We start from the raw sequence: 23,391 nt of genomic DNA, 5'->3' as shown, positions 1-23,391 counted from the left end.
CACATTTGAAATGGCTTTGCGGTGTTTTCGATTTTTCTTTCTTTCTTTTTTTTTTGTTTTTGAAGTTTTTACGCCAGTGTAGCTGTTGTAAAGGGGAACAAAAAGGAAGACATTAACTCGTAGCACGCCATGCATATATGATGCACGTGCTGCAAATGTGTACATTTTTCTATCGGGGGAAAAAAAGAAAAACAAAAAACACAAAGACAACCTTTTTAAGACCATTCGAAATGTCTATCCCTTCTGGCAATTTATTTTAAATTTGCACGAACAGTTGTTGCAAGGCCCTCCATTTTTTATTTCTGTGGATGCGGTGTCTCAACCGCTTTTCGTACGTGCGCCAGAGTAAAAGGCGTGAAAACAATTTGACACGTGTTTATCACAAGTGTTATTACTACTGACGTGTTAGACGTGCTTATGCGTACATCTCTTTCCTTGTACCTTACGTGTGGAGGGGCATTTCGCACACATTGTTAATGCCTATTCATGTGTAGAACTACCTGATCGAAGATCTGAAAAAAACGCCCTTATGCGTTGTGCTCCCCATGCAAATGCCTTGGTGCACTCGATTTACACAAACCATTGATACGCTTTGCAGGTCACTTCCCCCCTTTTGTTGCAACCCACTTGCACTGAAAATTTATGATGATGAAATTTTACTTTAAAAAAATTCCCTCATTGTCATTGGCGCAGAAGCTAGTCGCTTTCTCTCCCACTGGGCTGAGCAATTCAGCAGGTTTTTACACTGCCACTTTCGTGGATGGCAACAATAAATGGTGACCACTGCGTTACGAAAGTGGGGTAGACATTAAGGCTGGATAATAACGTGGAGAGACGGAAAAAGGGGAGAAAGAAGGACACAAGGAAGATACAAAACGGGCGATCGCCAAACAGTTGAGTGCACATGGGGTAGTGGTGTCTTCATTGTACCCACTGCCCTGATGAACTTTTTCCGAGAAATGTGTAAACGTTTCGTAAATCCGCGTACCCAACTTGCAGAAAGTACATATTATAACGCACGTGGAGAAATATTTTCCGTTTTCCCAACCCCCCCTTTAATTTTTTTTTTTTTTTTGTGGTGTACAATGTAGGATGATAAAACGGCGGAATGTTGAAAGGGGAGGATAATAACTATTGCTCTTTCGCAATTGTGTGTACAAGTCCGTCAACGCGTAAGTGCATGTGGAGTGTACATGTCTTTCGTATTCCATGGTGAAGATGACACTTATGTTACGATCTGATCGCCCGTTAATTCTTTTTTTACTAATCAAGGATGGGCAAAAATTGAAAAGGAAAATTGAATTGCCCCCCCCTTTTTGCGCATAATGCGGGATAGAAACTAACTTGACATGTCTGTTTTAAAATTTGGAACAGCAATTTTTCTTGCCCTCCTTGGGCCTACATTCGCTGTGGCAAATCTGCACAAGAAGTGTATGCCCCGGGGGCTTACTATTTTGAGCTTTTTGTATTTTCTGACTTTTTTTTTTGCCCTGCAGTTAGTCACAAAAGCGCGTTAACGATGCGCGCAGGCAACGTGAGGGCAACACACCTGCTGGATCCCCAAATATTCCCATAGAGACAACTCCACGCATTTCCATTTTTTATTTAACACAACGATCACTTTTGTTTCCTTCTCATACCCAGCAGGATATAGCAGCTACAATGTAGAGACGAGAAGGCAATTCAGAGGAGGGAGTATCAACTAGCCAAAATTTCACATGAACATAATTTTCAAAAAAAAAAAAAAAAAAAAAAAAAAAAAAAAAAGCAGATCGATCAGGAAAAAGGGTTGCGGGGAGCTACAAGTGCGTCACAGTATTTTTCATATTACCTAATTTTTATCGTTTTAAATTCAGTTTTCAAATTTTGGCAAAAAAAAAAAAAAAAAAAAAAAAAAAAAAACAAAAATGTGTAAGCTGGGAAAAGTATACATAAACGGTAAAAGAAAAAGGAGGGGGATTTGTAGCTTTCTATAAATGTTTACACAAAAGGGAAAATGCGAATAAGGGGAAAGATGGAAAATAAGGCAAATAAGGAAAATGTGACAAGTGAGCCAAATAATACTTTAGGGCAGAAGTCACAAGGAAAGAACTGCCAAACGGTTGGCAATTTTGCTTTCTCAAGTGGGGCAAAAAAAAAGAGTTGTGTTATAAAAGGAAAGGAAGTCCAACAGAAAATAACCCCGAAACTCAGATCACTGTTACAAGCGGAGAAAAAAAAAAAAAAAAATTGTGCCAAACAGGTGCAAGCTGAACCATTGCTATGCCAGGAGCTACAAACAGGGGAAAAATGTAGCCATGACCAAAAAGGAAACAAAATACTCGCATTTAATAAGAAAGAAAAAAAGGTAAACAAGCATAGTGAAGAGACAAATACTATTTGTTCAGAAAAAGGCGCAAGTAAAATAGGTGATGAGCAAGGAGCTAACTCAGTATCGGATGGTCAAAAAAGCGTAAGCACATTTTACGCCGAAGAATTTACCCCCCCAACGGATGAACGAACACCCGAAAAAGAAAAAAGCGAAGCAACCTTTAAAAAAAAAAAAAAAAAGAACATGCATGGGATAAAAAAAACAAGGGAGAGAAGTACGAAGATATTTTTTCAAAACTGTGGGAGTACAAAAATGCTTCTCTGATCAATTTTTTAAAAAAAATTAAAAGAGAAAAATTTCAATCCACGGCCCAGATTCTTAACGAGACATACTTGTATAAAAGAAAGAAGAAGAGGGATCACCAGGGTTGTAAAAAAAAAGGGGCCAATTACTGGGAACAAGTGGGAACCAAAAGCTCCGACATTGGTGGAAATAAGAACCAATCTCCTGGCGTGAAGATTCAAAGGGTGAATATGCAGAATAATGAGTCGCCCTTGGAGGGAAGCCACCCAGGAATAGGAAAAAATCAAAACCCTAATGGGAGACACAAATCATGTCAAAAAGGAAGCAGCCCTTCGAACGTACTACAAATGGAAGGTGGAAATAGCAATACATTTTACGATGCACAAAGTGACAAATATTATGTGAAATTTGATAGTAAGCAATGCAAAAATGATGTGGACATAGATCATGATTTGTTGTCTACACGGAGTAACCACATTGGAGGAGGGATGGTCAAGGAAGAGCTGCAGCCCAACCACGCATCCACCATTAGCAAAATGAAAAAGTTTTTCTTAATTTTTTTCAATGGGTGTTTAGTTGTATTTTTGGGGGTCAGCAATAATATTTGCGGAAGGATGAGGAATCGAGTGCTGAACAATTTTGACAGCTTAACTGCGTCGTATAATGCTATAGCCTACGTGGCCATTTATTTAGTGCTGTGCATTATTTATATTAAGTCAAAGAGCATTACCAAGGAACACTGGTCTTATATATACCCGTGCTTGAGTAGTTATTTTAAGAAAAGGGATAAAAAAGGCGCTGATGTGGGAAAGATAAACAGGAAAAAGGAGCAACCGAAGGAGCAGAGCGATTGCACCATTGATGTGAGGGATCAAGAGGCAATCAGGAGGAAAAAGAAAATCATGAAGCTGTTCTACATTCACAAGAAGAGGATATATGAGCCGCTGCTGGAGAAGGGCAGGGAAGACGTAGAGGTGGGGAACGGCGGCGCCACAAATAACAGCATAAGTAGCAGCATAAGCGGTAGCTTGAATAGCAGCAGATGCAGTAGCAGGTGTGCCGGCAGAGAGGGTAACCCTATGAATACCCCCACTCTGCGTCAAAGTGACGGCCGAAGTAACTCCCAGGGTGGAGCCAATGCGCATACAAAGTTAATCCACGAAAAAAACGCACAAGCCGGGGAAGACAAGCACGTCGACATGCGAAGCGCACAAAACACAGGTGAGCTGCTCTCCCATGAGAACAAAGAACCGAATAATGGAAAAACGCACACTCGGTGTCCATGCAGTCATGCTATTGTGCAGAACTCAGCTGTGGAGGGAGTGTATTCATTTAGTAAGCAAGACATGAAAGACATACTAGAACATTACCATCATGATAAACCATACGATGTCCTTCGCTCTAGAGAGACAACAGACAAGGGAGTGCTTGCTAGTGTAAAGAAGAAGTGGAAGAATTTAGGAGCATACAAATATGTAGTCGTCATAGCTTTATTTGACATAATATCAAACACGTTGTATTTTGTGTCCCAGCTAGCTATTCCACTAACCATCCTACTGCTCCTGAATCAGTTAAATTTTATTTTCTCCATTATATTATCATACATAATTTTAAAAAGAAAGTACAATATCCATCACGCGTTGTCAGTCATTATCGTCATAGTAGGTTTTCTCTTCTTCTACATTCCGTACGTGTACAAGGAAGACACAGTGGTTTCGAAGCAGACAATGGTCAGTTTTTATATGAACTCCCATTTTTATCTAAATGTGAATAATGCACTGCAGGATAGTGCTAGCTATTTTAACAGTGTCTATCCTTGTAATGATCCCACGTGCAGTACAGCAAGCCAGTTTGGCATGTTCGCATCTATCATTTTTTGTGTGTTGTCCATTTTGCTAACATCGTACGGTGGGATCCTAAGGGAAATATTTTTCTCCGAATATATAAAAGGAAGAGAGAAGCGTAACAGGATGGTCAGTATAAGGAAGATCAAAAGGAAATTCCCTCGATTCTGTAGTGCCATGTGCACTCCAGAGCTCGGGGTACCACAGAATGACTTCAGCGAAATGGATACAGAAGAAAGAACATCCTCTGAGGAGAGTAACACACAAGGGATAAAACACGGCCATCGCAACAAGGCAACTCTCTTTGATTATCCCCTTTTTAATAAACCGACTGATGGGGATAGGAATGGCTACATGATAAATGTGCAACAGTTACCTGTAAGCCACCAAGAGAGGGCTAATGAAATGTTAAGCGGAGTGTCCGCGTCCAAGGAGAATGGTATAATGGACGGGGTTGCTAGTACCGAGCGCCATTTCACATCTGCCTGCCCGATGTGCCGTAAAGGTGATGGGGTTGAAGCGGGTACATCCAAAGGGGTACTCGATAGTATGGAGGGCAAACCGATTGAGAACCCCGTCGAGATAGAACAGGTCACTCCCAAACGTGACACAGTTCAGAAGACGCAGAAAAGAAGAAGCGCCTCAGACAAAATGAGCGTTATACTTTTGTCTTTCAACATTTCGTTAATCCAAATTTGTTTGCTTCCAATGATAATATATTTTCAGCTTTTGTTTAACAAGAACAAAGACGTTTCTTATTTTCTATATATCAAGGACAGCATGCAGTGCTTTTCAGGATACACCACGGAGAATAACTCCAACTGTAAGTACTCGCTTGGTGTGTACATTCTGTACATTGTGGTGAACGCTATTTTCAACTTGAGCGTGTCATCGTTTTACAGTAACTACTCTTCAGCGGAGTGTTTTTTAATTTTGAAGTCCTCGACCCCGCTTACTCTAGTGGTTTTATATTTTTACGACTTTCCTTTTATCCTGGAGAGTGACAAATATTTTTCCATTTATTTTGTGATCAGTATAATGATCGTTTTTACTGGTGTGAGTTATTTCTTCTATCAGAGCATCGCGTCAGATAAGAAAACAAAGAAAAGAAAGGTGGCATCGTAAAATTTGGTTGCACTTTCGTGTGCGCGACCCGCCTATTTTTCTCTTCATAATTCACTTTGAATTCGTTTGTTTAATGGCGCAGCGTTAGCAGCGTTTTTATCTTCATTTGTGAGACAACCTTTTTGCGAACCATTATATATGGGGGACACCCCAGGTTATATTTGTAGACCTCTCAAGAGAGCTAGCCATTTGGCCGTCCCTTTTTAAGAAGGTAAATTTTTTAAAAAGCAGACCCATTTTTTTGTTTTTGTCTTTTTTACATTAAGTTAAGTGTGTAATTTAATTAAAAAAAGAAGAAAATGAAGTTCGCGTAACTTGACGTTGCGTGTTTAGTTCTATTATTTTTTTTTTTATATATTTAATATTTTTTTTACGCAAAATGCAAGGTAACGCATTTGTGGTGTAAACACTTCAAAATATGAAAAAAAAAAAAAAAAGACAGACACAAATGTTTGGTATTCCCTAATGGAGGGAAAGAGGGGGGGGGGGGGGGGGGGGGGGATACTTTTTCATTTTTCACATCAATCCATACGTGCGTGTATAGAGAAGCGTCTGACGTTGAGGCAAGCCCGTGGAGCACCTCAAAATATTCCAACTCCGAGTTTCAGCTGGACAGATGTTTGCACCTGTCGTCCGCTGGAGAAGAATGTGCGTGCGAGAAAAACATGCATGGAGTGTTCAAGTGTTGTTTGTTTCGCGGTGGGTAAAGGGCTACCCTCTCATCAGGTGAGGTGCTCGTGAAGCCTTTACATAGCAACCGTTGGTAGGCTTTCCCCACCCCAATTCGCCCCCCTGCAAAAAAAAAAAAAAAAAAAAAAAGAGAAAAATTAGGGGATACTGATGATATCCTCGTACTGCGCCAAATCGTATTGCTCAATAAGTTTCGTGAGAGACTTCTTTATGTTCATTTCTGAGTGATACTTTTTGAGGTGTTCGAAAATGTCCTGTTGGTTGGCATACTTTTCACTTGTCGTGTGTAAGTACTTTATAATGTCCGTGTCGATGTCGTCTAGCTGGTTGTAGTAGGTGTCTAGGGTTACGTGGGACCAGGGTTTCTCTTCATTATTGACCCCATTGGGTGTATAAATATTTTTTAATTTTAAAAGCTTCAAGTAGCAATAGATCACATCAGAGTTGAAGTAGGAAAAGTACGAAACCCAATCATCCACCTTGTTAATGTAAGATATGCTTATTTGTATTTGCTCTGTTTTACTCTCCGGGGAGTAAACCACTCCTACGACCTTAACGTGGTCATTTACTTTTATACTTTCTATATGATCCTTCACTTTCTCATTATTCGCGTCCTTATTATATTTCGCTTCAATATTTCCTGTGTAATCACAAATTTCAAAAATGATGGCGCTGGCCAACTCCTTAATTTTGCATACCTTTCCGAAGACTAGAATGCCACTGATTTGAAAGTCATGAATTTTAAATTCTTCTTGGTTCATCATTTTGTTCAGTAATAATTTAATAGTAACTGGGACGCATAATTCTTTGGGTAATTCTTTTTCCTCTCCTAATTCGTTGTTGTTTTTCTTCGTTATATCATTCGCATCTCCTTTCTTCGCATCCTCTACATCTTCCTTATCCGTTGATCTGTTGCCTTGCTCGAAAAAGGCGTCGTTGCAAAAGCCAAAGTTCATATCCATTGTGTTTTCTGTGTGCGTTTTGTACAAAGGGGGAGGGGGAGTATATTCGTCCGCAGCTGCACTCCCACGCGTTTAGCAGCGTGTGGTGATGTTGGCCAAGGCTATACTTGGTCTCGCTATACGCAACTGTTCGAGGGACAATTATTCAATGTCTCGCGCCGTCGCGATTTGTGTTCAACCCAATGAGGTCGCCCTATTTCAACGTTCGTCGGGGAGATGTGTAAAAGTTCATTAATACCCACGCTCTGTTGGGGGCGTGGCTTCTCCTAATATTGATTTATGCTGACACTGGCCGATTGACCAGTGTTTGCGTCGCTTAAAAGGCCTCAAAAATGGGAGCGTTTCCCTGCATGTAACTCTTAGTTGGCTTGCGCTATTCTGTGTTGCCCTATCTCTTTGTACTTTATTTTTCTCTCCTTTTGTGTACGGCGCGGGGTTGCACTCAAAAGCGCATATTCGCTAAATGTGCGCCACGTGGGTATGCCCCACTTTGTAATCATCTGTGCACACCGAGCAGTGCGCTGTAGCTCAGCACGTTACTGTTGCTCACGTATTCTGACGCGCCGCTTTCAACGACCAGGGCCTTTAAAAACAAAAAAAACTCATATGCAAATCGTCCTGTCCTTTGGCGTGTAACCGAAGACTGGGGGAAAAAAAAAAAAAAAAAGAAAATTCGCTATTCACTTTACGGGAGGCGCTAAAAAAGGGCGCGAATGTAAATTATGTGTCACTATCGTAGGCAGGTATAGTATGGCTCTTGTGTGAATTTCGTTTTTAATGCGTTCTCGCCGTGCGTTCGCAAAGCATAGAATTGTGTCGCAGTGCATGGCTTTGTATTGTTATTTTTATTTTATTTTTATTTTTTTTCCCGTTCGTTTTTTCGCAAGAGGATGCATACTCATGCTTATGTAAATTCGAAGGGGCAGGAAAAAAAAAAAAAAAAAAAAAAAAAAAAAATGAGCTTGTTTGGATAATTTCTTCCACTTCGTTCACATACGGGTGAATTAACACTCCTACATTAAGGTGCCAATGTCAGTTTCAGCATAATTTAAGTTGACTTTCCCTTTTTCTTTCGCCAAAGTGAGAAACAATAGCGCTTACATTATTTTGTGGTCACATTTTCAGGGCGCACAAAAATTAATACATACCTTAATGTCTACGTGGCAGTGATGCGCAATTTGTGGTTTGTGTACATAAAAAGACACTGCATATGAGAGAGAGAGATTGGTTAGGGTTGGTGTCCAAAAAAAAAATTTGCTGAACACGTTGGAGTTGCACACGGGTTATTGAAAGAGCCGCCGCGAATGGCACACACACGTGTGTATGCATTTTTTGCCCATTCATTTGTATCACTTTTTTAAATCAGTAGGCAAAATTAAAAGACAAAAAAAGGGTTTCCTTTTTGCCACATATCACACATTTCCCTTAAGGGTAATAATTTCCCAAGGATCCTTCCCAAGGGAGAGATGTGAGCACGGGGTTGATAAAACCCGCTGGACGAACCCACAATGAATGTAAACTGCATTTTAGGGAGTTTAGTTTGTTCCCTTTTCGAAGGGCCAAGAACGCATGCGCTAAGGGGGATGTCCTGGAAAATGCGGGAGAACGCTCGAAACAGCTGCGTATAAGCACCTCCATTTGCCGCTTTAAACTTACATGATGTGCACGCATGTAAATGTATGCAATTTACACAGGAGCGATTCGTACTTCTTTTATATCGCACTGTTCTTGCCTCAAAAATTGCAATCATGCTTAGAGAGGCGCCACACCCGTGTACATCCTGGAAGTCACCTTAACTTTGGGTGCACGTCTTCTCCCTTTTTTCTACTGGAGGTGTGGCAGCTTCGTCCACTCGAGTAACACTACAACGTAACGAAATAAAGTGCGTTTTAAGGGCAGTACGGAATAACAACAGGGACATGCACCTCCCTCCACATGTGTGTGCTTAAATCCTCATCTAATATTAACAACCATGGGGCTAAACACACGAGCACAATTTTGTGACAACTGGCGTGGCTCCGGTTATATGTATACATATAGGTACCCTAGTACTTAAGCGGATGTATAAATAAAAATGATCAAGGTTGGTTTTCGCATTAGCAAAATAAACCATAACGGATCCTTCACTGTGCTACTAAATGGTGTACCTTCCCTTATGCCTAACCCTTAGCCCAGTGTCAGCTACATCAAATGGAACATTCACTTCGTGGGGTGCACGAAGGGAGTCCTCACCCGCTGGAACCACTTTTGAATTATCCCACATAACAACATCATGTTGCTGGCCTCGTACATATAGAGGACTACATGGTGATGCGGGGAAATAGAAGCAATCCTGTAAAAGTTTTTTTTTTTTTTTTTTAAGCAGCGTGAATATAGGAGGGAAAAAATAGAGCCAACAAGTGGCATCTTAAAGTGGCGGTAACTTAAAATCATGTTAGCTCCCTGTATGCCGCTTTTATGCTTGACACTAAACTGGTTTTACATAATTTTACGTGAACCGTGTGTTCCCTTCTCGCACTTCACCAATGTGCTGGTATGAGGTGGTGAAAATATGCTTAACATAGGAAGTAAGCTTGGGAAAAAATAAAAAAGGAGAATAACGTTGCAGTACTAGAAAGGTCCATTTTCACAGCCCCTTTACAATTGAGGGAACTTAACCTGATAGGGTACACGATATGATCCATGACCCTTAAGTCCTACCACCATCTGCATACCCAACTGGGGCAGCACAAATAACGTTTGAATTTAAACGGGGCGCGCTCAAAAAACGGGGAACCAAAAAAAAAAAAACGCCTACCTATATAGCATACATAATTGCGTACATGCCAATGCTTATGCGTGCCACGGTGGTGTACGCTATGCCACTTGAGTGCTTTTTTTTCCCCGACATTTTTTGCCATTAAAAGAAGAGAAAGCGAAGCTACATCCGCTTCCTTCTGCGCCAGCTATAGTAGCGTCCTCTCTTGGTACATGCCTTGGCACGTTATATGGAGCGTCATTTTGTGCATTCCATTGTATATCATTTTTGTACGCGATTTTTTTATATTCTTTTTTTTTGTTTCGTTTTTTGCTATTTCCCCCTTTTTTTTTACATCGTTTTTCGCCTTTTTTTTTTTTTTTTTTTTTTTTTTTTTTTTTTTTTTTTTTTTTTGCGTTTCTCCCCCATCCAAACAAGTGTAAGTAAAAAAACATATGCCTTCGTAAAAAAAAAAAAAAAAAACAACGGAGAGTTTCCCCCACTTTTTACTTTTTCGAAGGAAAAAAATCGACATACCCCCTACGCTGTGCCATATATTGATCCTATCTACATTTGCGCACACGTGAATTGCAAAAGGGGGGAAGGTTAATGAGTGACCGCTTCGCGCATAGGAGGAGCAAAGAGAACGAGAACGCATCAGAACAAGCGCCGTACCGCTGAGTACCCCTTAGGATAAGATTACCAAATCGAGTGCCACTTTTTTAAGGAGACCAAAATGTCTTTAAGTATTTACGGGAATAGGGAAAGCGGCCAAGATGTGAGAACGGCGAACGGTAAGAGGGCAACGAACGTGTGGTGAATGATGTGGTGTATTTTATAGTGCCCTTCAGTGTATAAGTCGCAAGCACCGCTTTAAATTCTCCTCTTTTTGTGTATACCCAACCCCTCCCCCCCCCTTTTTTTTTTTTTTTTTTTAGTGACCGCCGTGCAGGCACTCTCGAACATTTTGAAGTCGAGTCTGGGGCCGCAGGGATTGGACAAAATGCTTGTGGATAACATCGGAGACGTCACCATCACAAATGACGGGGCCACGATCCTAAAACAGTTGGAGGTGCAGCACCCAGCAGCCAAAATTTTAGTAAACCTCTCTGAATTACAGGATCAGGAAGTAGGAGATGGAACAACTTCAGTGGTGTTGCTAGCATCAGAGCTATTAAGAAGAGGAAATGAACTCATTAAAATGGATATACACCCAACGACCGTCATCTGCGGGTATAAATTAGCAATGAAAGAGTCTGTAAAATACATAAAAGAAAAACTAAGCGAACGAGTAAGTAACCTAGGAAAGGATGTAATTATAAACGTTGCCAAAACAACTTTATCTTCTAAGTTTATTGGATATGAATCAGATTATTTTGCAAAAATGGTGGCAAATGCTATTCAGTCTGTAAGAATTGTTAACGATGCGGGTAAGACAAAATACCCTGTGTCATCTGTTAATGTAATAAAGGTACATGGAATGAGTTCACTTGATTCTAAGTTGATTGATGGCTATGCCATTATGAGTGGTCGAGCTTCACAGTCCATGCCTACCGGTGTGAAGAATGCAAAAATTGCCTTTTTGGATTTTCCGCTAAAGCAGTATAGACTGCATCTAGGTGTTCAGGTTAATATAAATGATCCCACCGAGTTGGAAAAAATAAGACAGAGAGAAAAAGATATAACCAAAGAACGAGTAAATAAAATTTTAGAATCAGGTGCCAATGTAATCCTTACCACACAAGGCATCGACGACATGCCATTAAAATATTTTGTTGAATCTGGTGCTATTGCAGTTAGGAGAGTTAATAAAGATGATTTGAGGAGGATTGCAAAACTAACCAATGGACAGATCAGACTCACCATGTCATCCCTTGATGGCACGGAAAAATTTGAACCAGCTTTCCTAGGGTTCTGTGATGAAGTATATGAAGAAAGAGTAGGTGATTGGGACGTTATGTTTTTTAAAGGTTGTAAAACTTCAAAGTCGAATACCATTTTGTTAAGAGGGGCAAATGATTTTGTTTTGGATGAGATGCAGAGGTCTATTCACGATGCCCTTTGTTCAGTGAGCAGAGCGCTAGAAAGTAATCACGTTGTTGTTGGTGGGGGGTGTGTAGAAGTTGCTCTATCTGTTTACCTCGAAGATTTTGCTAAAACTTTGGGTTCTAGAGAACAGCTAGCTATTGCAGAATTTGCAGAATCATTATTAGTGATCCCAAAAATATTAGCCTTAAACGCTTCCTACGATTCCATAGATTTAGTGTGCAAGTTACGAGCATACCACACCAAATCGCAGGTCATGAACACGGAGGATCCAAAGGACTATAGGTGGTATGGGCTAGACTTGGTTAATGGAAAAGTTGCTAATAATATGAAGAACGGAGTTTTAGAAGCCATGATCAGCAAAATCAAGTCGATTCGGTTCGCCACAGAAGCTACCATCACAATTTTGCGAATCGATGATTTGATTAAGTTAACTCCTGAAGAGCGTCGCGAGGAGCAGCCCTGAGAAGGAGGCGGCGTTCACACACTTGTTAGGAGATGCACCCAAGTGAGCACCATACCACAGCGTTGTGCTATCTACATGTGGGTTCATTAAGATCCTGTGCATGCAAAACGGAACGAGCGAATTGTGTCCCCTCCTCCTATGGGTGATTAACCAATCCTGGGGAACCAACCACGCATGATAGGAAGTATGCTAATTTGTACCCTGCATGAGTGGAAGCGAAGAACAATGCTACAAATATACATTATCAATATTGATGATGCAAAAAAAAAAAAAAACGGGTTGTGTGGAATTTTTTTTTTCCCCCCCTTCTTTCCCCTACACAGTAGGGTTTATACAAAACGTGCATGCTCATTCCTTAAATGTTGTAACGCGTCAATTCAGCTTGTGGCTATCCCTCCTTTCGCCATGGACAACGAATGGAAAATGTCCTCCACGCCCCGTCTCGCGAATTCGTAGGTGTAATTTAGGTGCGTCCTTTTGCGTTCGCGCGCCTGTCGAAGAGAGATGGGGTCTGGAAATTAGCCCTCGCGGGATGCATTGTGCTGAGTGTAAAAGGCGTGTCACATATTTTACACTATATTATATTGTATTCTACTTTTTACGCCATTTTTTTTTTTTTTTTACCTCATTTTTACTCTTGTTATTTTTACCCCCAATGGAAACTAGCCCCATTCAGTTAATTATTTTTTTTTTCTATTTTATTTTATCTTTTTTGCGAACGCACCCAGGAGGACCAAAAGTGGACCACTCGGCTGCAGAAGCGGTTAGGGGAAAATTAATAGATAGCCCACATGGGCAGCAAGTACATACTTATACAACATATATACATACACACATACGCTTACACCCTTGTGTGCCGCTTGCTCCAATAGCTAGCTGTACATTTAAAAAAAAAATGAATCGTCCCCACGAATTAGAAATAGACACAAGACTAATTTGGCTGGGTTGGAATAAATTGCTAATTCGCCAAAAAATTGAAATGATGAAAAAAGAATTTTTCTTTTTATATCTGTTCACAAGAACATACTTTATCTTTTCAAAAAAAAAAAAAAAAAAAAAAATCCCTTGTTAAAGAACAGTTTTTACACGTAGACAATCCTTCACAGTAGATGTAAAATATAGAGGTACATTTTCATCTCATCAGGAAAAGGCAGACCCAATATACACACAACACCATGAAGAGGAACGTTTGGTGGTAGTCTGTTTCGTTCCCTTTATGGTGTTGTGTGTATATTTTACTTCATTTGATTTTGCTTCGTTTTATTTTATTATTTTTTTTGTTCTTACTGCGCAATACAGTTGCTATGAGCTTATTCGTTTCTACGTCCTCTGTGTTGACACAAATCCAAGTAGGTGTCTACTAATGTGTGGTTGTAATAGTTACAAGTTCCTTTTGGCACTTCCCCACAGAACCCAATTTCAGTACACGGGTTAATCAAAACTTGTAACTCTTCATCTGTCCATTGGACCCATTTTTTTTTTTTTTACCCTCCAATAGTCTATATACGCACTACACATGTCCATCGCGCACTTGTCCATTTTTCAAAGTCCGTGTTGTGAATTATTCCATCTGAATACACCTCATTTTTTGCCTCTACACTTGTAACCCTTCGAAGGTGACCCCCCTCATAGGAATAATTATACACTCGTGTGGCTTCCTGTCTCCAACATAATCACACATGTGTTTATACGTAGACATGCTCATAAGGTACACTTCAGGTAGCTCTATTCGTCACGGTTAATGCTTTTGTTTAATTTGGCAAGGCTGGTACGTGTCAAATGAGAGTAGCTCACTTGGAAAAGAGTTCCTTTGTTTATTCATTTTTGTGGGGGAGGTGCTCAATACTAAGGGCAAACGCAGTGACCATCTTCTCAGGGGAAAAAAATCCCCGTCTATGGGTTCATCCTTATAGCAGCAAAAAGTTGTGCTAACACCTTCTTGACCAAATGAAGTGCGACAGTGACATGAATGACCCTTCGAAAGACGACCTTGAAGATACACAAAACCAAGTCAATGATATTCTCCCATGTGGTAAACATATGAAACATTTAAAAAAGCTCAAAATAAATAGCGTTTCGACAGGAGTAGATTCTACAAGAAGTTCAGCAAAGTCGACTTCAAATCTGATCAATTTGGGAGAAGCTATTCAGTATGCCCCTTGTAGTGTGACCAAGAAACATAGCCAGAGGGACGATGTAGTGGAGACACTAACCAGCACAGAGGGAGGAGGAGAAGAGGGAGATCATTCTAAAGAAATGAACGAAAAGGTTAATTACAAATTAAGCGTAGTCAGCTTGGGCGAGAACCACGTTCTTCATGGGGATAATCTCCATGCGGATAATCATCATGTGGATGATAATGAAGGCCAACCCAGCAGTTGTAGACACCCAATTTGTGAGACAAACATATGGGGCAAGAACCTCACAAATGATTTTCCCCCTACCAGTGATGCTTCGTATAAAACAAAGAAAGACAAACTCCTTTTTAAGAACCCCCAGAAGATAGCTCCTTCCCACATGGAAGAAAATGACATCCACATAAAGGGGGATGACAACATATTACCATGTGAATATAATTTGGAACATTTTGGAGTAAATTTTTACGGGGCCATGGAGGCCAACCTTTGTGGGCAGTATGGAGGGGATATGCTCTTGGAGGAGGTAGCAGTGGAGGTGGAGAGGGGGGAAGACAAAAGTAACGACGTTTTTGAATTAAAGAAGCAGCGCAATTTTACTGAAAATAAAAGTGACACTTGGCAACAGGACAAACTAACTAAATGGGGTGATAAGCAGGAAGTAGAAGACAACCAAATTGGGGGCTGTGCAGGGGGAGTAAATCGGGTTGGAAGCAGCAGGGGGGTTAACCCAGACTGGGGCATAACATATGAACAACATGGATTAGCACAGATGACACTCCCTCCCCATTCCACAGCTGCAGATTTGCTCACCTCATTTTTTCCTCCACCCGGGAGGTCCCATCTGCTAGGGAGCCAAGTAGCCACCGCAGCACGCACCACTGCACACACCACTGCACACACCACTGCGCACAACCATGTGGGCAAGTTCGAGGCTTCCCTCAGGGACGAAATCCTTCAGCAGGAGTTCAACCAAAACTACTATTACGACTTAAGGCACAACAAAATGTGGGTGCACGGCGAGGATACAGGAGGAAAGGTTTTGGGCATATTCGAAGGGGAGGAACCCTCGCTACATAAGGAAGAAGCTACACACGGGACGACTACACTTGGGAAAACTACACCCGTGGCAGCTCCCATTGGAACAAGTAACAACCATGGGCTTTCACTCCCATTTGACATTTTCCCAAATGAGCGGCAAGTAGCGGATGGTTTTCACGGAGAAGGGGGCACAAACCCCAAGTCGGAAAACCAAAACATAAAAATGGTGGAAGACCCCTTTTTGAAAATGGCGCAAGACGCGCTGTTCACCAAGGGGATACAAGATTACCCCGTTGTGGATGGTCGCGCTCTCCCCTCATTTTATTCTCACCATGGAAAACCACCTGTTCAGGGGAAGGAAGCACCCCAAATAGGAACCTTTACCGAGGGCACGGAAACTTACATGCAGTATATGTTAGGAGAAAATTTTATTTTGGACCAACTGGGGGCATATCGCAAGGAGGAAGAAAAGACAACAGGCCGAAATGACAACAGAGAGAACCATTCGGTGTCACCAAATTGCATCCCGTTCGAAAGGCACTCGAGAAAGAATTACAAAGAAGAAGATAGCGCTTTGCACATTGGCGACAACTGGCGAAACGTTGAAATGGGGAATAAAACAAATTTGATGCATCTGATGATGGAGAAAAAGGAAACGCTCCACTTGAAGAGAAATCGTTTTGAGGTATCTCCGTGCGAAATGCAAGAGGTGGACTTAACCAGTTCGTGTAATGTTAAGGGGGAAAAGGGTGAACAAGTTGCTCATTCGTACCATTTCGCCTACCCAATATCGGCACCCTACGATGTGCACCAACGACACGTGTATGGAGACCATAACTTGGAACTAACCAATCAGCCCCAAATCTACGACTTCTGTGGTAGCTTTTTTCTCAAGTATGCTATGGAACAGGGGAAAAGGGAAAAAAACAAAAATGCAGCGCTTCACGATGATGGGTTCGGAAGTTCTTCACATCATGTGTTGCCGCAGAACTGCGATAATCAAACAGAAGAGGACGTCATTCTCAGTAAGAGGCTCTCCAAATCATTTGCCAAATACACATTAATCGTCAACGTACCCTCGAACACCACAAGAAAGGACCTACTCTCCGTCTTTAGCAAGTTCGGGAATGTAGACTTAACCATGGTGGTGTGTGATAAGAAATCAAGGCACCCCAACAAGGAATGGACAGCTACATCGGGGTATGCTTTTGTTCGATTTTCAACGAATCTGGAAGCTCAAAGGACTTTGAATGCTGCATGTGCAGGTGGAATTCGCATTAGAGGAAGCAGAGTTAGGGCTACTTGGGCAAAAAAAGATTCCTATTCAAAAAGAGAAAAAGAAATAACCTTTAAAATACCCTCATCCATACTTCTAATCAACATAGAAGAATTAATTTGCTCCATATGTAAAATAAATTTGTCTTATGAACCTATATTATTTCCATGTTGTTATGCTTCCTGTTGCTCCGACTGCTTAAGGGGATACCTTGTCCTCCACGCAGGTAGGGAAAACATACAATGCCCTAGCTGCTCCTTGTACTTGCCAGGAGATGGACTAATCAAAATTGATGAACACTCCAGTGGAGTTATGGGCCTATTATACAAAATTCATTCCAGCGTTAAAATTAAGTGCCAAAATGAAAATTGCAAATGGGTTGGTTTCCAGCACCAATACGTCAACCATTTGTTTTGCTGCAAGTTTGGTCTCTCCTAGGAGATGCTTGGCGGGGGGGAGTGACGCGAAGCGGCGCGTCACGCAACGTCAGGTACATAGCAACCTTGCGAATATATATATACACTTTTTACACTGATTATTTTATGTGCCGAACGAGGTATAAAAAAACCCTCTTTTACATTATTCCGAAGACAATTGAGGGAAATGCCCATCAACCCCAGTGTGCATGGTCAGACAAGATGGGGGATATATACATGTGCAAACAGGTCTATTCACATTCACCTGCAAACACTGTAATGTCTTGACTTTAGTAATATGGGGTAACATCAGTTTAAACAGAAATTGAGCAAATAAAACGAAGCAAAAGGAGGCAAAAAAGGAGGCAAAAAAGGAGGCAAAAAAGGAGGCAAAAAAGGAGGCACAAAAAAGAAAGCACAAAAAAGGAAGCAAAACGAACAAACGTTACGCTGACCACCTCCCAACGCAACGGCAAATTGTTAAAAAAGTGATTGGATCAAAGAATTTTGCGAATGCTAATGATGGGGGGGGAGGGGTAAATGTCGCTCCAGTTTCCCCCCCCCCTGGGATCCCAAGTCATTTCATCCCCATATTTATTTATTTTTTATTTTATTTATTTTTTTTTTTCCTCCCCTTTTCACCTCAATTCTGATCTGCAGTCATATTGGCCAACAAAAAGTCGATGGCCCTGTCTATATTCCCCTGCGTGTTAATTAGCGCCTTTATGCATTTCTGTTCGTCCGTGAACCCCATTTCTCGTAGTGACTTCAGCTGCTCGGCGTACAGCTTACAAAAATATTCTTGCTCACTCTGGGCGCTACCGCCTACAGTACCGCCTACAGTACCGCCAACAGTACCACCAACACTACTACCAACAGTGCCGCCACCGTTCCTCAACAACTTGATCGCCTCAGACATGCTTCTCAAATCGAGGTTATTGACATGATTCTCCTGGATGTTTAACGGGGTCCCACTAAGACCGCCCAGGTTGCCACCCCCTTGCTGCATATTCAGCACCGCAGGACTTGGGGGGATAACCCCATTCGAGCTACTCACATCAATTGGTAACAAATTGGGAGAGCCTTCCCCCATGGAATTGTCACCCCTCCCGCAAGTCACATTTACAATATTGTTCAAATGATCCGCGTCGCCACCCGCCCCTCCTTTCGTATTACTCTCTTCCAGTTCATTCTCCGCGATGGCCTCCTTTACTATACTTTCACTGGCATTCCTTTTCCCTCCCAGAGGGAGTTGCCCCTCATCAGCAGTGTTCACAACCACATCACCCCTACCCTTCTCTTCATCGCCAAGATGAGCACCGCTACTCTTCGAAGCGGTTACCTCACCATTCTGGTTGATAAGGGAGGGATCACTCAACATGGACTTCATATCGTTATCATTATTCACTTGGTCCTTCACATTTAAAATTACTTGGTTTGGCGCATTGGCCACTTCTGTGTCGTCCTTGTTCTGTTCCACTTGTGTGTACTGGTTAATAAAATCATTCGTATAGTTGGATCCGCATAATAGCTTGTCGTTAAATAGGTTGTTGTTGAACAGGTCGCCAACAGGGGAAGCTCCACTTGCGGGCTGCGTGCCATTGGGATGAGTGTTACTAGGGGGGGGGCTGACCGCAGACCCGTTATTTAATGACGCGTTGTTCAACAAACCCGGGTTAAACAGCCCAGTGTTCAATAACCCGTGGTACATTTGCCGCCTGTTCATTTGCGCACTGCTGAAGAGGTTGTTCATGCTGCTCGATCCGTTTATGCCACCCATCTGATTTTGAGGAGGCGCCTGGTAATGTTGCAGGAGGTCCAAAATGTTAGTCTTGAAAAGGTTGTTGTTGGCTCCCAACCCATTTCCCCTGTTCTTCTTATTCGATTTAAAAAGATCATTGCTATTGTTAAACAAATTATTATTCATGAGAAGATATTTATCTAGATCATTATTTTGACTATTTTTATTTTTTGCATTAACATCTTTGGAAGCCCAGGGGTTCGGGAACGCTTCACTGGTGGGTGGAGAAGAAGCTTTTAAGTCATAATGTTTCACTTTATTTTTTTTATTTTCATTTGAGGCCTCACTGGCAGCATACATGGGTTCCTGTATATTGTGATACATTCGTCTCAGAGTGTTGAACCCGCCTGGAATGGCTTCTATATTACTTATGGCTCGATCCGTATTCCTCATCAGTTCTTTCATTAATGAGGGATTTTTAATCATTTCAAATGACTGCTTCAACGATTGTGAATCATTTAACATGTGGTGTATCTCGGAATTCTTTTCTCTTAACGTTTGCAGCTGCTTATTAGAGTCCATAATTGATTTAAGAAAATCACTATTATCAAACATGGAAGAAATTAATTTTGATATATTATCGTTTTGGGGAAATTTCCCAAAGTCGTTATACTCCTCTCCTATAGTACTTAACTGTGAGCTTGTAATTCCTGAATCGAGGATGGCGTCATTTCCATTTCTTTTCCTATTAATTCTAATTGCGTAGAGGATATCATTAAATTTTATGTTGTACTTGGCCAAAACTTCCACATCCTTTAGCAGTCTTCCTCTGTAAATAATCCTATACTCGTCTTCTTCATTGTGTAATATTTTCCTCAGACTTTTTTTCAATTTTTTTACAGTGATGTTTTTTTCTATTTTGCACTTAATGATGTTGTTATTACATTCGTTTGTTTTTACCCTAACGTAGATATATGTGTGGTTGTTTTGAATTTCGTTTTGTTTGTATTCGCTGCTTTTACCTTTTTTGTTTATTCCACTTGTATCTTGGCTCCCCTTTTCTTGGCTCGATTTTGTTAACGTCGTTGTGTCATTTGGGCTATTGGTACATCTCTTATCCGAATTGGTGACGCCGTCGGCTTGGTCATTATTCGCTTGACCACAGCTGTTATTTGGACTAGCTTTACTACCACCATACAAATTACTCCTGTTGTGACTGCCTTTCGTCACTTCTTCACCTTCCATATAATCATCCGATGAAGACTCATCGTCTTCTTCCCCCGAGCTGTTGGAATTGTTTATTACATGATTGTATTCACTCACGTCGATGCTGTCTAGGTCCGCGTGCGGTTCCTCTTTCTCTTTGCTGCTTAATGAATCTAGCATGGTTGTTGCGTCCGCTTCGCTTCAACCTTGCTTCTACGTTGCTTCTTTCCGCGAAAGTGCTTTTGCTCTTCTCTACCTCCTCGTGCTGAGAAGGAAACTTCTTCCGCGTTATCACAATCCCTGAATGAGTTAATCACCCTCTGGTGTTGTTTTTTTTCTTCCCCTTTTCTTTCGAACGGTTTGCGTCCTTTTAGGGGAAAAAACATATCATCTGCTTATTTCGCCCTTGGGCAATGTATTTTCTTATGTTTCCCCTTAGTTGGGAAGTACGTTAACGGGGGGGAAAAAAAAATGCACAAGGATAAAATCATACAGGTATATAAAATAATGACTTGCGCGTGATTAAGTCATGCATCCGTGTCAGTGTACAATGCAATCTGGCGCGTCCGCAACTGCACAGCGGGATGCGCAAACCTACGTACTTGTACGCATATGCGTACATACAAACGTATATACCAATGTATATAAAAAAAAGTACATACAAAAATACATTCATACGTACATAAATACGTATACTAAACATACATGCGTTGCGTACGCATGTGCCCCTGCGCGGCGACAAATATCGGAAATTACGAAAAAATAGGTATAAAAGAGGCTTATTTCTAAAAAAAATTCATTTCGCGCTATGTACTTTTGCCCAGCTGGAAATTTGCAAACGATCAGTCTCTGAACAGCTGTAAAAAAAATGACAGTCAAATATTTGGCAATTGGCACTTTCTACTCGCTTTTCCACTTTGAATTTTTTTGTTACCCACGGTCGCAGGTGAAAAAAAAAATGTTTTCGCGTTACCCATAAAAAAGGGCATTATATATATATATATAACTATAAATGCTCAACGTGTATGGGATGTTTTTTTATATCCATTCATGAGATGTATTTTTTTTTTTTTTTTTTTTTTTTTTTTAACTGTTTGACGAATTTCGCCTTCTTTTATGTTTTAAAAATTGTGTGCGTTTTATTAATTTTTTTTTTTTGGCAAAATATATATGCATATGAAACAATAGATACCTACGTCCGAAGCGAAAAACGTTAGTGAGAAAGACTTTCTTCTTTTATTTCACTTCAGTTCGCTTCGTTTTTATTTTTTTGGGGTATTTGCGCAAGTTCTATGTCTGTTCAGTGGGCGGCTAAAAGTGATAACTCTTCCCTTCAAATGCCCCACGCAATTAAAAGATTGTAAATGTGTCACACGTATTACAAGTGCACACCTGCGCAAGCGCATAGCAAAAGGGGAAACATAAGGAGGGGGCAGAAGGATAAATGTTGTGTAAAGTATATATGGGCATATGGTCACTGACCCGAAATTGCGCATTTCTTTATACAAACGCAGCAAAAAGGATGTTATAATAATAAGCATGTACAAAACATAAACTGCGTAAGCCTATATTTTGAGAATAACTCCTTTGGGACACATTTAAACGATTAACACTGTGTACATTTGCCTGTGCTGTGCTGTACAGGAAAAAATTAATTCAGCATGTACAAATTAAAAAAGTAAAAATGAAGTTTCTTAAGAGGCTTATTTTACAGTTTGATGGGTAAATTCTCATGTAACTAACTTAGTACTCCTTGTGTGGGAAAAGGGAGGAGCGGTACGGAAAGGGAAAAGAAAAAAGTTAAAACCCGGAAAGGAAGGCAAGGGGGAAAAAAAAAAAAAAAAGGTATTGTATAAAGATTCTACCTCTTATATAAACTAATGTTATGTAGAAACGAAAAACGAAGGCGGGGTTCACTTCTTTTGTGTTTGTGGGAAGGTGAGTGTGTCAAGATGCACAGCAAGTGTATACATGACTTTTGTGTGGAAAAAACAACATTAAATGTGTAAAAAGGTAGTGAAACTGGCGAGGGAAAAAAAACGCAAATGGGGAAACTCATCAACCATAGGAAGAAAAAACAATAAAGTCCGAAACATGAAAATAAAACAAGGTACACAAATTATTGTTTTGTTATGTGTAACGAAATAATTAACACGTAAAAAATATTGCAACATATATTATAACCAACCCAGCGTGAAATTACAAGTGTTACAATTTTGCCTGCCTATCTGTCTGTTTTGTTTTGTTTTTTTTTTAACCTTACCTGTTCATAATATTTTCGCGCTTCTCACAATAAATTAGAGAACAAATTATGAACAGGTCAGGTTAAAAAAAAAACAAAACAAAACAGACAGATAGGCAGGCAAAATTGTAACACTTGTAATTTCACGCTGGGTTGGTTATAATATATGTTGCAGGGCCCATATATTTGTGCACACGTACGTATCCACACCGACGTGGGATATTTGCAATTTTTGTTCAGTCCCTTTCACCATTTCTTAATTTTGGTTTAAGTGAAAATGGGGCCTCCCAAGCACTCTCGCCTGATCGCAAATTGCAACACGAGTCATCACTGTGGATGATTTTTGCCGGTTTGACCACCACCCTTACTGAGGTCTCTTTATTCGTTCAATAGGGAAGCCCCAGGGAATGAAGTCTTCGTTCCTACACGTTGTCAAAAAAACATGTGAACTTTACTTTTTCTCCTCCGCATAATGCCCTTTTTTGTAACGCCCCCCAAAGTGCTAGCAATGCCGGCGAGCTGCTTAAATAAATGAGGTGGGAGAAACACCCGATAAAAATGAAACATGCAAAAGGGGGGTTATTTCCGTCTTAGCATTTTATAACATTCCAGCAGTTTTGCAGTTTTTAAAAATTTCCTTACAATAGCTTTACAAATAGATGCGAAAAAGTCGCAACCTTTTTTGGAAACATGTTTAGGCTAAAATGCTGCCATGATTTGCTCCTTCTAAACAGCTACTTCAAACTTATGGCCAGGCTGCACTTTACATAGTACCACTCTAAGGGTAGACAGGCACACATCACATTTATGCGCGTGGGGAGGAAGCGGCCTGCGCTCTCTTTATTCCAAC

General features: G+C 40.8%; 5 protein-coding genes across 5 annotated transcripts; 3 read left to right on the top strand and 2 right to left on the bottom strand.

Moving 5' to 3' along the window:
• Positions 1 to 2,014: 2,014 nt before the first annotated feature.
• On the top strand, positions 2,015 to 5,583 carry AK88_00063 (uncharacterized protein; the record flags this gene model as incomplete). Its single annotated transcript, XM_012477714.1, has 2 exons — positions 2,015 to 2,452; positions 2,617 to 5,583. 2 exons carry the CDS (start codon positions 2,015 to 2,017, stop codon positions 5,581 to 5,583), a joined length of 3,405 nt encoding a protein of 1,134 aa, XP_012333137.1.
• Positions 5,584 to 6,410: 827 nt separating this feature from the next.
• Positions 6,411 to 7,235, bottom strand: AK88_00062 (uncharacterized protein; the record flags this gene model as incomplete). The annotated part of the gene is made up of 1 exon (XM_012477713.1): positions 6,411 to 7,235. One exon carries the CDS (start codon positions 7,233 to 7,235, stop codon positions 6,411 to 6,413), a length of 825 nt encoding a protein of 274 aa, XP_012333136.1.
• A 3,473-nt stretch (positions 7,236 to 10,708) lies between these two features.
• AK88_00061 (T-complex protein 1, alpha subunit) lies at positions 10,709 to 12,484 on the top strand (the record flags this gene model as incomplete). Its single annotated transcript, XM_012477712.1, has 2 exons — positions 10,709 to 10,766; positions 10,911 to 12,484. 2 exons carry the CDS (start codon positions 10,709 to 10,711, stop codon positions 12,482 to 12,484), a joined length of 1,632 nt encoding a protein of 543 aa, XP_012333135.1.
• Positions 12,485 to 14,431: 1,947 nt separating this feature from the next.
• AK88_00060 (uncharacterized protein) lies at positions 14,432 to 17,374 on the top strand (the record flags this gene model as incomplete). Its single annotated transcript, XM_012477711.1, has 1 exon — positions 14,432 to 17,374. One exon carries the CDS (start codon positions 14,432 to 14,434, stop codon positions 17,372 to 17,374), a length of 2,943 nt encoding a protein of 980 aa, XP_012333134.1.
• A 621-nt stretch (positions 17,375 to 17,995) lies between these two features.
• On the bottom strand, positions 17,996 to 20,479 carry AK88_00059 (uncharacterized protein; the record flags this gene model as incomplete). The annotated part of the gene is made up of 1 exon (XM_012477710.1): positions 17,996 to 20,479. One exon carries the CDS (start codon positions 20,477 to 20,479, stop codon positions 17,996 to 17,998), a length of 2,484 nt encoding a protein of 827 aa, XP_012333133.1.
• Between the last annotated feature and the right edge of the window lie 2,912 nt (positions 20,480 to 23,391).

Source organism: Plasmodium fragile (genome assembly GCF_000956335.1).
Source record: "Plasmodium fragile strain nilgiri unplaced genomic scaffold supercont1.1, whole genome shotgun sequence".
Taxonomy (NCBI): domain Eukaryota; phylum Apicomplexa; class Aconoidasida; order Haemosporida; family Plasmodiidae; genus Plasmodium; species Plasmodium fragile.
Note: the sequence above shows the minus strand (reverse complement) of the source record. Positions and strands in the feature narration are given on the sequence as shown.